The sequence below is a fragment of the Protobothrops mucrosquamatus genome, unplaced genomic scaffold (assembly GCF_001527695.2).
Source record: "Protobothrops mucrosquamatus isolate PMUCROS unplaced genomic scaffold, P.Mucros_1.0 scaffold_234, whole genome shotgun sequence".
NCBI classification, from domain to species: Eukaryota; Metazoa; Chordata; class Lepidosauria; order Squamata; family Viperidae; genus Protobothrops; species Protobothrops mucrosquamatus.
Genome location: NW_015386310.1, coordinates 411,787 through 427,824, shown reverse-complemented (window position 1 = coordinate 427,824; position 16,038 = coordinate 411,787). Strand labels below are relative to the sequence as shown.

The 16,038-nt window shown below is 38.2% G+C and overlaps 1 protein-coding gene across 1 annotated transcript; it reads left to right on the top strand.

Annotated features, from left to right (window-relative positions):
* Window positions 1-10,430: 10,430 nt before the first annotated feature.
* LOC107300099 (olfactory receptor 1L4-like) lies at window positions 10,431-13,827 on the top strand. Its single transcript, XM_015829445.2, has 2 exons — window positions 10,431-11,366; window positions 13,804-13,827. Exons 1-2 carry the CDS (start codon window positions 10,431-10,433, stop codon window positions 13,825-13,827), a joined length of 960 nt encoding a protein of 319 aa, XP_015684931.2.
* Window positions 13,828-16,038: the final 2,211 nt, after the last annotated feature.

Below are 16,038 nucleotides of genomic sequence, written 5' to 3'. Positions count from 1 at the left end.
TTGAGCCGGTGAGGATCAAAGGAATCGAACTCCTGGCAATGTGAGCAGAGTTAGCCTGCAATACTGTGTTCTAACCACTGCGCCACCGTGGCTCATGTCCTCAAAATAAAGCAGTCTTCATCTGCTATAATAGGAGAGATCCCACACTTAGAGAGACCCTGGGTTGAAAGAAATTGGTCAAAGAGTTATCAAAGTCTTCTGGGATCCTGACTCACTCAGAAAGGTGGCAGTAGATAAAGATTCCAGGAAGAGTCTAATTCTATTGAAAGCAAAGAATAGAAAATATTAAATATACTCAGATTTGCATGCAACTGGTTTATTTGACAACAGGACAGAAGTAGTTTGCCATTATCTTCTCCTGTTTCCCCCCCCCCCCAACTTTCCAGAGTATATGTGTGTAGGAATCTTTGAGTCAGTGTTGACTCCTGGGGATGCTTGGACAAGTCTCTAAGTTTTTTTGGAAAGATTTTAAAGTGGTTTGCCATTGCCTCCTTCCCAGGGCTGAGACAAAGTGGCTGGTTTTGTGCCTCAGGGGACTCAGTCTCCTGATTTCTAGCCTAATTCCTTAATCACTACACCAAACTGGCTCACCCAGCCTTCCAAACCAACCCCTAATTTCCTGGTAGTCTCTCACCCAAGTACTTCTCAGGTTCAACCCTGTTTAACTTTTCATCCCTCAAGATTGGCTAAGGATAGCCATCTACTATGCCCAAACAACAATGCTTGAACTAACATCCATCTGATAGTGGATGGATTCTTGTCTGTTTTTTTTTACTGGGGGAGAGAATGAGCTCTGAAGGACAGATTGTTTCAAAGACAAGACAGTAGGGGGAGAACTTACACTCCTCACTGAGTCAGAGATGGAATTGGGATTTCTGTGGAAGTCTCAAGTGGGTCCTCCTTTTCTTTGGAACAGACCACATATGCACCAGATCACTCATCCTGGGCTGGGCTGATGTGAAATGCTCTGCTTAAAAGTATTCATAGCAGGTTTGTCAAGGGAAGGATTGGTTGAAGCATTTTGAAGCCCTGTGCAAAATGCTAACATGTGTTCTTCACACACACAAACACACCTCTTTCCTCAGTCTTGGAAAATCTGAAAGGAGTAAGAGCACTTCCTACCCATTCCCTTGGACCTGAGACTTTTCCAGTCCTTTCTTTGAACATAAGTGCCATTTTCACAATATTGCTCATTTGTTTCTTCTGAAACCCAACTTCCAACTGGTCTTTCCTTTCTCCTCATAATTATATGCCTGTAATAGAGAGAGATCCCTATTATGGATAAGCAAGCTGACAGGATCTACTTCCTTCTTCTCTTAACTGGAATTGCAGGTTTCCACCAATTGAAAAGAGGTACTATATGGTATCTGTCAGAGGTCAGAGGCCTTGTGCATTGCCAAGCTTACACACTGGAAGAAACTGTATGTGGGAAGACTATAAAATAGTTAAGATTGTGAAGACTAAAGTTTAAAGAATATCATACAATACAGGTCATGGCAGACAGTAGCTGGATTCCCACACTCATAACTGATGTGATTTATTACTCAGTACATCTATAATCAGCCACTATAAGGTATCAAATTATGGCAGAGCATGAGGCAAGTCATAGACTGCAGTTTGATTTGTGATCATTAAACAAAGGAGAGATGAAATCCCCGTTGATCTAATTGATCTAATTCAACTATTCTGCAATCTATTAGATTTCTATCTACTTGCTTCCCATTCTTGATCTTAGCAGTGCAGTAGGAAATTACATGTTACACTTAGAAGACTCAATTAACCAAGACTAAATTTTCCACAGGTGCTATGTGAATTTTAGTCTCAGGATAGATGTGGCACTTGGCCTTTTCTATATAATAATAAATCATCATCTTTTATTAATAGAAAATAAAATAAATGATGATAACTGGAGAATAAATTTTGGCCTGCCTCCCCGCTTAATCTTAAATCTTCCCAGAAAATTCTCTCAAAATATTCTATGGTTTCTCTTCTTGTTTATTGGATAGGCTGAAGATAGTTAATGGATAGTCAATGTTGGGAGAGCAGAACAAAATGTGGTTTGGGATATTGCTGGGAAAATAGAATCAGACTTTTCTGATGCAAACTATCCGTAGAATAATAATGTCTGTAAATCACCGAGATGCCATAGTCTAATGATCAATAGCAGGACTCCATGAAACACAATCTATTACCCACCCACTGACCAAGGCTTCCCAGAATAGGAAGCATTATGCAAGATTTTTGGGCTTCCCCAGAACTGAATTCCCCAAAATGGAAGTCAAACAAAGGTCCTCTCCCTTTTCCTAACCATGGCATAAACATGACCTGGTAATTTATCTTTTTCCAACATGTCCGTATGATCTTATCTTTGTCTCATTCCTCAATCATAAGTGAAATAATTGCTCTGGGCTGATGTGAAATGATATTTCCTCTTTTATTCTGATACCGTACAAGGACAGCCATAGATTTCCAAAACTGGTTAGACTGTAACCTTGGAAGGAAATTGAGAGAGCAGCAGTGACTTGAAACAAAGGCAATAGTAGTTGCAGAATAGGCCAACTCCAGGACAGGTGATGAAGGGCAATGACAAAAAGGCAATGAGATTTACCAAAAATATTTTTATACCTAAACTCCTGATTGTGAAGGACTAAGCTTCCACTTCTGAGATCCTGGTGTTTCAATATGTAGAGGCGGTAGAAAGGATGATGTTTTTTGTAAAATAATTTTGTATTAGCAGACAAAGAAAAAAATATAGAAAAGAAACAAAATGAAACTAATTTCTGTTTATCTTCAATCATGAGAGTTTATACATTTCCTACTATTTCAATAGCCAATAGATGCATCGATTCATATTGCAATCACATGCTAGAGCACTCTATTAAGCTATACTGCTTTTGGTCTGGTTTTATTTAGCAGGTTATGTAAAATCAGTCATTGTGGGTTTTCAGTATGGTCTATATGGCATAATAATATATGTGAATCTGGCCACCCAGGACTTTTTCATAGTTATAAGAATTCACCCGAGCATGATGAAAAACTCTTACTACCCACCAGTCGCATTTAGCTATAACAGTATATAGCCAACTTTGGCTTTTCCAGTAAGTTACTCAACAAATCTCCAGACAGACCCCTATCTCTCCTTTCAAGACTTTGTGCAGCTGGGCTCTGTGCTATACTCCAGTTATCTGAGTTGGGGAGCTTTAGTTAATCTTTACCACTATTAACTTGCCCTTTATTATCCAAGAAAAAGATCCTGTCACAGGCCTCTCTGGCTCCCCAGAGCAAGAGGAAAGAGTGCCCAAGGAGTGAAGGAAAGGACTATGGCCACTGCAGTCTGAAGGGACCAATAGAAATGCTGCAATAAGGCCCAGTTGGTCCCAACTCCTTAGAGTCACCTGACTTCCCTGCTGACTGGAAGCATTACTGATTTTGCACACCTTGAAACTGACATGGGCTGTTGCTGGTTTAAGGGGGAACCCATCATTTTAATGCCAATGGTGCAGTGATTGATGTCTCGGATATGGGTTGGGGATAAAGAAAGGCAGCATCCGGATTATGGCAGAAAAATATGAGTATGTTTGTACCATTGTTAGGTGCAGCTAGATGATGCCCCCCAAAACAAATTGTTGAGGAGATAACATTTTAGAGAGATGTCCAAAGTGAGTCAAGGTCCATGCATTGCACTAAACCATTATTTAACCACAGAGTGAAATAAGCCACAAGAAGTTGTAAACAGTGATTTTGTAAACCATAATGACTGAGTTCACTGAACACCTTACGCTAAAAGCAAATCAATTCTGGCTTGGCGTGTGAACCCAACAAGAGATGAGGTCTCTGGGCTCAACAGGCCATAAATGTTGGCTGTTAGATAAGCAAAGCACAAAGTCTTCAATTCATGTCTTGGATTTTATTCCAGACAGCATTACAAAAAGTGTATTAATTCTCAACTATTTGAGCAGCCATTTTCTATGTAGTTTTTATCGATCTTTAGCATAAAAAAAACACTCCTGAACCTTTGAGGTATGTTAGAAAAATCATTTTATTAGTGCAAAGTTTGAGGCCTAGTTACTGTAATATTATATGAGGTCATAAATTATGCCTTTTTTGTATAAGGTCTCAATGCCAACTATGGTGGGAAAGCAATTTAATGTCCAGAATAATTTTGGAAAATGCAAGCATCCCCAAACTTCTTTTAGAGCCAGACAATGTTTCTTGTTGTCTTTATTTTTTCCTTCATTTCTCCCAAGTTTTTTTCTTTTCTTTCTGCTATTTTCTCTTTCTTGCTCTCATTCTCAATTTCCTTCTTTCTCTCTGCCTCCTACCTCCCCCCCCCCCCATTTCTGATCATTTTTCTTTTATAAAATGTCTTAGGGAGAGGGGTGGGAACACTGTTGGCTGCTAGTATAGTGGGAAAACAGAGTGGAGAATAAACCTTGCCCAAATGCAGAGAAAATAATGTTTAAACATCAACTGAAACCAGTGTGGTTGGGGTTTTTGTCCTGGACTGTTCTTAAGTTGTTTAGCCACTTGTGACTCTTTGTGATATCATCTACCCAACCCTGTGTCTCTGTAACTGCTTATTCACATCCCTCCAGTTAGCAAATTTGCTCAGGAACTTTAAGCTGTTTTATCTTTAGCTCTTTGAGATGAACGCTATTTTATGCATTTTCTGCCTTTTTTATTATTGAGATTTTTTATTATATTTGACCCTCAATGAAGGACAGTTTAGAAATGTTTTAATGAAATAAATAATATTAATAGCCTAATATTAATGAATAATTTGCTCTGGGTTGGTAAATTCTGTTGTCACATCTCCTTCCCTAGACTAATTGTCTTCACTAATTGTCTTCTTCCTTCCCAGTCCCACCACAACCGAATTCCTTTCCTTCCTAAAAGCATTAGGCATTCCCTCCTTTATTTGGCTTCATTTACTTCTGAATGGCAAGGAACATTGTCAGGAAGATAATGCCAAAGGAGAAAAACTAGGGAAGACAGATAGGAAGACAAACTGAGGCCTGGAGACTCTGAATAGACCTGACCCTGAAATTGTAGAAATTGACTCTTTTCATCTCCAAATAAGGAATGACCCATTCCCCAAAGAGATTGTGAAGGAAAATGCAGCCACCGATAACAGTGAGGATGTGGCACTTTGTCAGTGTTTGAAAATAAGTCTCCTCTGGCAAGCCCATGTTGAGTTACTGTGAATAGACTGTCTTCTGCACCCTTTCTCATCTCTGTGGATTATTTTCCAACAATCTTCTCTCAACAGATTTCTCCTAAATCTCATTCTGCAAGCAAACTCTTTTGGGGGATGTTTCTAAGAGCTCAATGTACTGGAGATGAGGTCCAAAATTAACCACATTAAACATTTTGTAGAAAATATGACACCTAAACGTTATTTTCTCCCCACCCTTACATTGCATTGGAAGGCACCTCTGAATCTTTCTACCTTACCCAAATCTTAATCTAATTAGCTGCTATGTAGTAATTAGACATGTTATCTTATCAAAAGGGTCACCCCAATGCCTGGTAGCAACTTCCTCTTAGGTTCCACCTCTATTGTTCTAAGATCTTGCCTGGAGATATGAAAGCCTGTGGGGGAGGAAACCCTGAAATTTTTAAGAAAAAAGTGGCCTCCTTCCCCTACATACAGATGTTTTTATCTTTCAAAAATTGGAAAGACTAGGGGAGAAAAAGTTATGAAGCAATACTTAATATTTTCTCCTTAAGTAATAAATAAATGTTTTATATGTTTGGAAATAGTCACATGCCAAACAGGGAAATAAAAGTGGTTAGGGAGGCAAGCAACCTTTCAGTTTTTAGTAATCCATGAAAATTATAACCTGATAAAAATTAAAAATCATTAAGTTGTCAAAATTGCTGTTGTGGTATTATTGCAGAATCAGAAAATTAGACCATTTCTCTTACAGGAAACACGTATTGTGTGGGTTTTTTCTCCCCTTTTCTCAGCATTTCCTTTAAAATTATGCTTTCTATTTAATACAATCGAAGATCAAATCTAGAATGCATAATTTTATTTTATTCCAATATTGATGTTTTTTTCAGTATACATAATTTGCCTGCCTGCTTCTCCTGAAATGGAAAAATGAATAACTTAACAATTTGCCGTCCCATACAATAAACATTTTAAAATATTAAAATATATTAAATCAATACATTCGTATATTGCCTTAGAAATATACTTTTCATATCAACATACTTTTTCTTTTTTTATTAAGCATTGTTAGGAAAAGTAAAAGTAAAATGTTACACAAAAAAAGATGGGAAAGATACAACAAAGTAAAAATAAAGCACAAAATTATGTAGGTAAGTATATAATAACCTACCTTTATATATTTTGTTAGATGTAAAATTGTGTTACACTTTTATAAGGAAACAAGTTGTGCTTTTTTAAAAAGTAACAATCTCTTCATATCAATAAAGAGTATTGAAAAATTAGTATGTGCATGAATTCCAATTTTCTCTATAATTTCTTTCGGAGGGGGTTGATTTTTCTCATTGCCCCAAAACGTCTGTAAATTATGTATCTCTTAATTCTTCCTCATCATAGGAATTACTGGGATGACATGAATTAATTCTTTACAATAAGAGAGGCCTTCAGAATTGTCCTGTTCTGGAAAAGAAATTATGGAACATAAATTAGAAAAAATGTGAGCAAGCAATTCCATCACAGCTGTGTTATGAGCTGGCTGTAAAAGCTACAGTATAAGGAGGCCAAAAAGTGTTGACTGTAGTAGTGTTGGCCATAAAAAATGTCCATGTCAAAAATGTCAAGAAGGAAAGCCTTTTATCAACAAACTCAACCTCACAAGAAAAGATGGCATACTTATTTTGTGATCTTCAATGGGTTTGATTGGAGGACTGGCCTAATAAAGATCTCATACTAAAACTTTTTGAAAAGTTTTATGTAAAGAAAATTATTAAACAGACAGTCCACTCAAAAGTCCAATGAGAATTATGTGTAGGATCTGGAGAAGCAAGATTTCATCCATGGTATCTTGTTTTGTTAACAAGTCCCCAGATGATATACTTTCTAAAACCCAAAGTGCCTGTTGGGTTCTATGCCTCTGTCTTCTGCTTTAATTTTACCTACATAATGAGCTCCTGCATATAATCATTCTTCTTACACTCTCTGTTTTCTACGGAGGCTTCCACACATTGCCTGAATTTGGTACAAAGCTGGAAGTAACAGCAGTGGCAGCAACCTCTTAGATGCCCTACCTCTAGAATCACAAGAACTCAAAGACTTTGGTAAGCAAGACTTGATAAGTAAGGAATCCCAGGGAAATTAAATAGTAAATTAGAAAGAAAGCGTGGGATCTTTTCACTTTGTTTTTGAAATAATTGAAAGAGGGATTTGATACATTTTCCTTTCCCTCTTTCTTACACTATTAACCTTAAATGATTCATTATCCTGATGATGAGTGATTTCTTTGAAGTGCTTCTTTGTAAATATATGAACATATTTCTATAACTGTATTTTAAGAATGCTTATACTGGGGTAGAGGATATTCAGATCCTTCCTTCCTTCCTTCCTTCCTTCCTTCCTTCCTTCCTTCCTTCCTTCCTTCCTTCCTTCCTTCCTTCCTTCCCAAAACTTCAGAAGTGATTACCAATAAAATCCAATTGAAAGTAATAAAATCTCAGCTTCGCAATAGGTAAAAGCAGCTGACAGTCTACAAGCTAAATCAATATGAGCAATCGTTACACTTTGATTAATCAGGTTACACTTTGATTAGTCCATTCTGTGGTTCCCCCCATTGCCCTGCAGTCCTTTCTTTCCTCATCTTTCCAATTACATATACTCAGTGGTGGGATTCAAATATGTGAACAACCGGTTCTCTGTGTGGATGCCGTTTCCAGAAGTCCATTCTGGGCCTGGGCAACAAAAAATTAGCTACCGGTTCTGCCGAAGTGGTGCGAACTGGCTGAATTCCACCACTGCATATACTTTGCTATCAAACCAAGCTGTTTCATCAATATACTTATTATTTCACTGAATTCCCTCCTTATTTGATGTACTGCGCACTTCAGCTGGTCAAAATCCTCCAAGTCTTTATGACCTTGTTTTTGTCCCTCCCACCTAATATTCAGAACCAAGGGTTTGTTTTGGTTTTTCTTTTTTTTTAAACCTGAGGTTTCCTTCATAGATCATGTCTGCCACTGTATTACACACATACAATAATTTTGTCTAATTGGTTTTTTTTAATAAATAAATACATACATACATACATACATACATACATACATACATACATACATACATACATACATACATACATACATAATGTAAGATCCAAAGGAGCTCTTTTAATCTTGGACAGCAAAATGGGCCAAAAGTCTGTAAAGATTGAAAATCTATTATCCCTTAAGCTTTAATCTATTTTCACATAAGCTTCATCCATGAAAACAAGGATCCATGAAAGATTAGAAGGCAATAAACTTGTTGGGGATTCAAACTGTTTTTAACCCACAAATATGCCCCTTTTTTCCTTAAAGAAAACTGCAAATCTGATCAGAACAAAATGATATCAAAACAATTGTTTAACACATTCCAGCCATTTTCCCCTTTAAACTTTTTTACCCACTCCCAGATACTTTTTTTTATGCAAAGTTGAAAAAGATAAGAATGGGGATAAATATCCTTTGTTCCTTCCTAACATCTTTGAAAATAAAAGAGCTAAGGATTCCACTCTTTCAGATAAAGCACCTCTTGATCATAAAATAGAGCAATTTTGTGCATGTCTTAGAAGAGTGCAGCATTATAGTGAAATTCTGTGGAAAGGTATTCTAAGAACCCCTGAATTGACCTAAACAGAAATTATTTTTTTCCCAGAGATTGGCAAATGCAACTCCATAATTATTGACCATCAGTACCACTACCTGGAACTGTTAACGATTGCAGATCAAACATCTAGAACAGAGATCCCCAACCTTTTGGGTACCAAGGAACAGTTCCATGGAGAAAGGTTTTTCCATGGACTGGAGAGTGCGTGGTTTTGTGTGCTGCCTGCATCCCACGGATGGGGCTTTGCTTGTTTGTGCAGACCAGTTGCTGGCATGCACATACCAGTTGCTGGCATGCATGGGGGTTGGGGACTCCTGATCTAGAAGGCATACAGACTTATAACGGTTCACTTAGTGACTGTTCAAAGTTACAACAGCACTGAAAAAAGTGACTTTTGACTATTTTTCACACTTATGACTGCTGCAGCATCCCGATGGTCATGTGACTTATCAACTGGTTCATGTTGAATGCTTATCAACTGGTTCATGTTGCGGTGTCCTGGAGTCATGTGATCACCTTTTGTGACTTTCTGACAAGCAAAGTCAATGGGGGAAGCCAGATTAACAACTCCAGTAATCCACTTAACAAATGTGGCATGAAAAGTCATACAATGGGACAAAATTCACTTAACAAATTTCTCACTTAGCAATACAAATTTTGGGCTCAATTGTGGTTGTAAGTTGAGGACTACCTGTATTTTTTAATTTGTAGCTAAGAGTAAATAAAAAGCGCTTGTCTAGCATTAAGAGAAGAACAGGGGAAATGGTCTATTGAGAAAACAAGGCATAGTGGAATAATTGGGCAGCATCCCCATGATCATGTGATTTACACTCGGAGGCTGGACAACTGACTCACATTTATGATGGTTGCACTTTTATTTCAAAGACTATTTCAAAGAGATCAGATTGGGGTTAACTGTAAGGGTGACAATTTACTATAAACATGTTCTATTATTTTCTTTGTATCTACTTGTATATATGTATTAGCAGGACTTTTTTTCTCATAGAATGCCCAGAACAGAGTTCCGGCACCTTTTTTGGATGGAACCTTGTAGGGTAGGCAAGGCAGGTTGTATGACATGTGTGAGTTCTGGCACCTTTTTTTTTTTTAGAAAAAAAAGCACTGTGTATTAGTTTTATATTTTTGATATAATTGAACAACTAGATCAATAAACATTCTATTCTATTCTATCCTATCCTATCCTATCCTATCCTATCCCATTCTATTCTATTCTATTCTATTCTATTCTAATTTCATCTCATCCCATCCCATTCAGAATGTTGTACATAACATCTCTGAGGTGTTACATATTCACAGTTTTTTTTCTTTAGGGTTAACAAATCTGGGCTACAAAACTGGATAATCACTAAATGATGCCAAAGAGTTATAATTTTCTGTATATCTCTTTTTGCCATCAGATGGCCTTCTGGATTTTTGCAGCCAACATCTGTTCGCCTGTGGTTGCTATTGTGCCACACATTGGAATGTAAAAATGAACAGCCAAATATCCCAGGGTGGTTAACTGATGCCAAAAGAAGTCCTGGAGAAGGATACTGTACTGCTACCGGTAGTCTCGCTGCTCCTAGCATTCAATTGATTTTCTCTGTCTAAGCTCAGGTCCATGGAGAGTGAAAATTATAATACCAGCCACCCTGACTTTCTCCTCCTCGGCTTATCCACTCGGCCAGAACAGGAGCACTTCCTTTTTGTTATCTTCCTCATTCTCTACCTGCTCAACGTGACTGGGAACCTGCTGATCATCTTTTTGATCCGCTCTGATGCCCGGCTCCTCCATGCACCGATGTATTTCTTTCTCAGTCACCTCTCCTTTGTGGATGTCTGCTTCACCTCAACTACCATTCCCAAGATGCTACACAATCTTCGCACAGGCTGCAAGAACATTGCTTTCACTAACTGCATGGTCCAGATGTATCTCTTTCTGGCCTTTGCTATCACTGAAAACTTCCTCCTCGGTGCCATGGCACTGGATCGCTTTATGGCCATCTGCCTGCCGTTACGCTATCCTGTGCTGATGAAACCATTGCAGTGTCATATCATGGTATTTGTGGCATGGTTGCTGGCCCATCTTCATGCCCTCTTGCATACTGTCTTGATGTCCAGGCTTTCCTTCTGTGATCGCCGTGAGATACCTCATTTCTTTTGTGACTTCCAGCCTTTAGTGGTGATGGCCTGCTCTAATAAGAGCCTCAGTGAAATGTTGAGTTTCTTTGAAGGAGGAACCATTATTATTGGCAACTTCATTCTCATCCTTGTCTCCTACATTCGCATCGTCCAGGTTGTGCTTCAGGTGCCTTCTGGCCAAGGTCGGAGCAAGGCCTTCCAAACCTGTGCTTCTCACCTGATCGTTGTGACCCTCTTCTATGGTTCTGCCATTGGGGTCTATTTCCGGCCCCTCTCTTCCTATTCTGGGGACAAGGACAAGGTAGCCACTGTTATGTACACTGTGGTCACCCCCATGCTCAACCCCTTCATATATAGCCTAAGGAATGCAGACATGAAAGCTGCCCTCCACAGAGCACTGGATAAACTAAGAAACGCTTTGCAGAAAACACGGATCATCAACGCCTGATGTGAAGAGGCCTGTGAAATATGGCGTGCCAAAACAGAAATAGATGAAGAATGGTTCTTTGGAGAATTTTATGTGCTGCAAGGTCTTACACAAGAACATTTTTATTTTTAACCCAGTATGTGAATCTTCATATTTTGTTTTTTTTAAATGAACACACAGAGTTTATGTTCATCTTCCTCAACTAAGTGCTCACCAGAATGTTAAACTACAACTCCCATCAAACAGTCAACTGGTGTAGATGGATATGGATGATGAGAGCTGTAGTCCAACCCTTGGGGTGCAGCCTGTCTCAGAAACTTTGATAAAGTATCAAAGACCTGAAGACCTGAACTCTGCCAACTTCCTTGGGGTGTGCGTAGGAGCACACAACCTTGAGATTTGTTAGGGGCTTGAAGGGCCACTACCTCCCCCTTTTATTTATTCTATTCTTGTTTTAACTGCCTTCTAATGGGATACAATATTTATATGGTTTTATGTTTTTAACTGTACTCTGCCTAGAATCGCTCTGTAAGTGAAATTGGCAGTTTCTAAATTCGATGTGTAAAAAAATTGAATAGAGGAACAAGTATTCATGATGATCTGCATAAAAAAGCAGTCCTGCTTTTGTCCTTAATTGTAATTTTGTTAAAACCAAATAAATGCTACCGGTGGTTATATGATGGTTAATCATGCTTTTGGTTCCAGAATTAACAGAACGGACAACTGTTCAGAGGCAGTGTGGTGCAGTGGCTAAATAGTTGGACTAGAGGGATCATCTATGCTCATCTCTGAAGTTGTCTAGATCAGGGGTCCCCAACCCCAGGTCCATGGACCAGTAACGGGCCGCGGCATGCCAGAAATCAGTCCACACAAACAAGCAAAGCCCCATCCGTGCGATGCAGGCAACACACATAACCACGTACCCTGCGGTTTGTGGAAAAATCTCTCTCCATGAAACCGGTCGCTGGTGGCCAAAAGGTTGGGGATTTCGGGTCTAGATGACTTTGGGCCAGAGATTATCTCTTTCCCCAGAGTACCTCACCAGTTAGGAGCTATGATGCCTTGGTCATCTCACATTGGAATTACTGCAATGCACCTGACATAGGGCTGCTCTTGAAGACCACTCATCTGGTCCAGAAGGCAGTGATGCTGACAATGATGGGCATGTTGCATTATGTGCACATGATCCCTGGTTGCCGTTTGGCTTCTGAGTACATTTCAAGGTGCTGGTTATTACTTATAAAGCCCTGCTTTGCATAGGATCTGGTTATATCTAAAGGACCATCTGTTTCTATGTTTCCACCTATCTGACCAGGTCAGCAAGAATGGCACCCTCAAGGTCTTGTCAATTAAGCATCATTATCTTATAGGACATAGGAAGCATGCCTTCTAGGGAGATGGCTCAGAGTCACTATGGAGTCAGTTTTCCTCAAAATGGGTATAATAAATACAAATAAAATATGAGTGGATAGGATAATAACCTGAACTCCTGCTGCCCAGATACATTTCTTCTGAAAGAGACATGTGGAAGAAACATGCAATAATAATGATCAACCTTCAGTCCTTCTACAGCTGAAAACAAACAGCTGAGTGTAGATATTTCAGAAATCTGATTGTGGTAATAATCTAAACCTACTAAATATGTATTTATTATTTATTTTCCCACCTCATGTACAGGAACGTCCTGTAGTTATTTTTTCAGATTTGATAATATTTAAGAGTAGATTAGATGGACTAAAATAATCACTGACTCTTGTAAACTTCTTCTTAGTAAGATTAAGTTTGGATCCAACCCATCTTTATAATCAACCTCACAAAATAGAAAATGGCAACAAAAAGTATATTTTACCATCTTATATTCTTAAAATGCCAAATTGGGTAAGCTAAACATTGTTCAGTTCAAACAGATCATTCTCTTCTCCAGGAATTGAACTACTCTTAAATTTCTAAGACCCAGCATAAAATTACTACTATTTTATACTGCCTATGCAGTTTTCTGTTGCTATTTTTTAATAATATCTTTATACTGTTATTGCAAAGCAGCTGACATGCACTAAAATACAAGATCAGATAATTTAAAGGATACTTGGTTTTTGTTATTATTTGGGGAGCTGAAAAAATGTTAAATATATACTTAATCCTATAGGTCACCTAGAGTCACTTCAAAATGAGATGTGTGACAAATGAATTAAGAAAGAAAGAAAGAAAGAAAGAAAGAAAGAAAGAAAGAAAGAAAGAAAGAAAGAAAGAAAGAAAGAAAGAAAGAAAGAAAGAAAGAAAGAAAGAAAGAAAGAAAAAAAAACTTACCGGTAGAAGAAGTACCTTAAGGCCAACCCAAAAAACTCAAAGTATCATGTGAAGATTGATCAGAACTCTGATTCCAACCTAGAAAACAATATTGGAAAGTTTTCAACTGTTGCATCAGTTGGAGAAAGGAAGCGTAGCTTAGTTCAGATAAATTCATGGTAGCTTACTAAAAAGCAGAGACATCACCCTGCCAACAAAAGTGCGTATAGTCGAGGCCATGGTTTTCCCAGTTGCAATGTATGGATGTGAAAGTTGGACCATAAGAAAGGCTGAGCGACAAAGAATTGAGGCCTTTGAACTATGGTGCTGGAGAAGACTCCTGCGAGTCCCTTGGACTGCAAGGCATTCAAACCGGTCATTCCTAGAGGAGATCAACCCCGACTGCTCTTTAGAAGGCCAGATCCTGAAGTTGAAACTCAAATACTTTGGCTACCTAATGAGAAGGAAGAACTCACTGGAGAAGGGCCTAATGCTGGGAAAGATTGGAGGCAATAGAAGAAGGGGACAACAGAGAATGAGTTGGCTGGATGGAGTCACTGAAGCAGTAGGCGTGAGCTTAAATGGACTCCAGAAGATGGTAGAGGACAGGAAGGCCTGGAGGAACGTTGTCCATGGAGTTGCGATGGGTCAGACACGACTTCACAACTAACAACAACAACAAGCTTATCCTTGCAAACACTTAACCTTAAGAATCCAATCCCATGTACATTCTATTCAGAGATAGGATTTTGACCAATGGATTTGGAAAGAAGCCTTGGAAAGATGCCTTAGGAAGCTCCCTGAGACTGGAGTCTAACTAAAGATGCCCTCAGTTTAATCAGACTTACCACATTTCATGAACTAAACTTACATTGCCCAATGCCCCAACATAAAGTGAATAAGAGCACTATCCATTACAAAGCAGGGTAGTTAAGCCAGTGACTTCCCAGCCAATCTAGGCAGCCTTATTGCTCACAAGAGTTGCCATCCAATCCTGAGGATTGGGAGATTAGGACCAAAGAACATCCATGCCCTTGGGATATGTATCCATTTTTCTATTATACACCCATAGGAGATAACACCTGTGCTGAAAATTCATCATAAAATGCACATATTCAAAACAGATCCACTTGAAAAAAAAGGCATTCAAAACAGAACAAAAAACTAACCTCACAATTAAATTTATGGGCTATTGCCTTTGCAATCCTCTGCATAGATAGGAAAAAGTGGTGCTGAAGTCATGGGTGATTACTTCCGATTGCATAGAGTCAATTTGTAAAGCACACTGAGCCTTAACAAAAGATCTCCAGCTAGTTGAAATAAAAAGCTGAAGCTTTTAATTAAAAATGCAAAACAAAATGGTTGGATAAGTGGGGTTTTTTTTTTGTAAATTACCAAATAGCAATTCTATCAAAGAAAAGATGGATCCTGCCTTTGCTTGATTTTTTTTCCTTCTCATTCTTAACTTCACTGGATGATAATTTGTCAAAATAATTGCAAAATAATTGAAAGTTTTGCTAGTATTGTTCAGAGCTTTGTTCAGGTTGTGTTCCTATGCTCCTCACTCTTGCTGGTGTTAAAATAAAATCCACACAGGAGAAACAAAATCCCTCTTAGTTTTAATTATGGTAGAGGTATTAGCGTTATTTTGGCTTCTGAAGAAAGGAAACATTACTGCAGGTTGAAATTGATTGTTAATTTTCCTTTAAAATGTCAGTTTATTTTTTTTATATTTATAAAATTCTTCAGAGCTGCATTATTTCTTCCAGGTTATGTTATTAATGAACTCATTGGCAGTATCATTACAAACCCTTTTTTTGGCTTTTATTCTTGCAAATGAATTATGGGATTTAGCCTGTCTTCCCAAGCTGTTGCATTCTGGCAAATTCAGCTACATTCACTAAAGCATTGAAACTTGTGGCCTTTACTTCCTTGCTACAGTATCTCTTACAGCATATTGCAAAGAAGCACCTAAATCAGTTTTAAACATTGGAAATGCATATATAATCATCTTTAATGGCAAATATGAGCACTGGCCTTCCTCATAGGAAACAGTTTGTGTAACCTAGCATTGCTATTATCAGTTATTTCCTTTTTTAAAACCTATAAGATTCTTTAGTTGATTCAAAGTTCCAGACTTTCCATACCTAGGAAGAAAGGGATACTCTACTGTAAATCTAAATCTTTTGTTGTTCAAAGACATTCTCCAATTGCATCAATCTCTTATCAAAATGAAGTTAATGGGACTATAGAATGATTTTGAGAGCTGTATTTTGTGACAATTTGCCAAACACCAATAAATGAAGCAAAGAAAAATAATATGCAAGTTTTGCTCAAATCCATCTGCTTCTTCCAACATCTCTCCTCTCTTCAA

What these genes read in the sequence shown, in the direction of transcription:
- LOC107300099 (XM_015829445.2), top strand. Translation starts at nt 10,431, where the DNA reads ATGGAGAGTGAAAATTATAATACCAGCCACCCTGACTTTCTCCTCCTC. An exon ending in CACTGGATAAACTAAGAAAC is followed by an intron (nt 11,367 to 13,803) that starts GCTTTGCAGAAA and finishes CTGTTGCATCAG; the next exon opens with TTGGAGAAAGGAAGCGTAGC.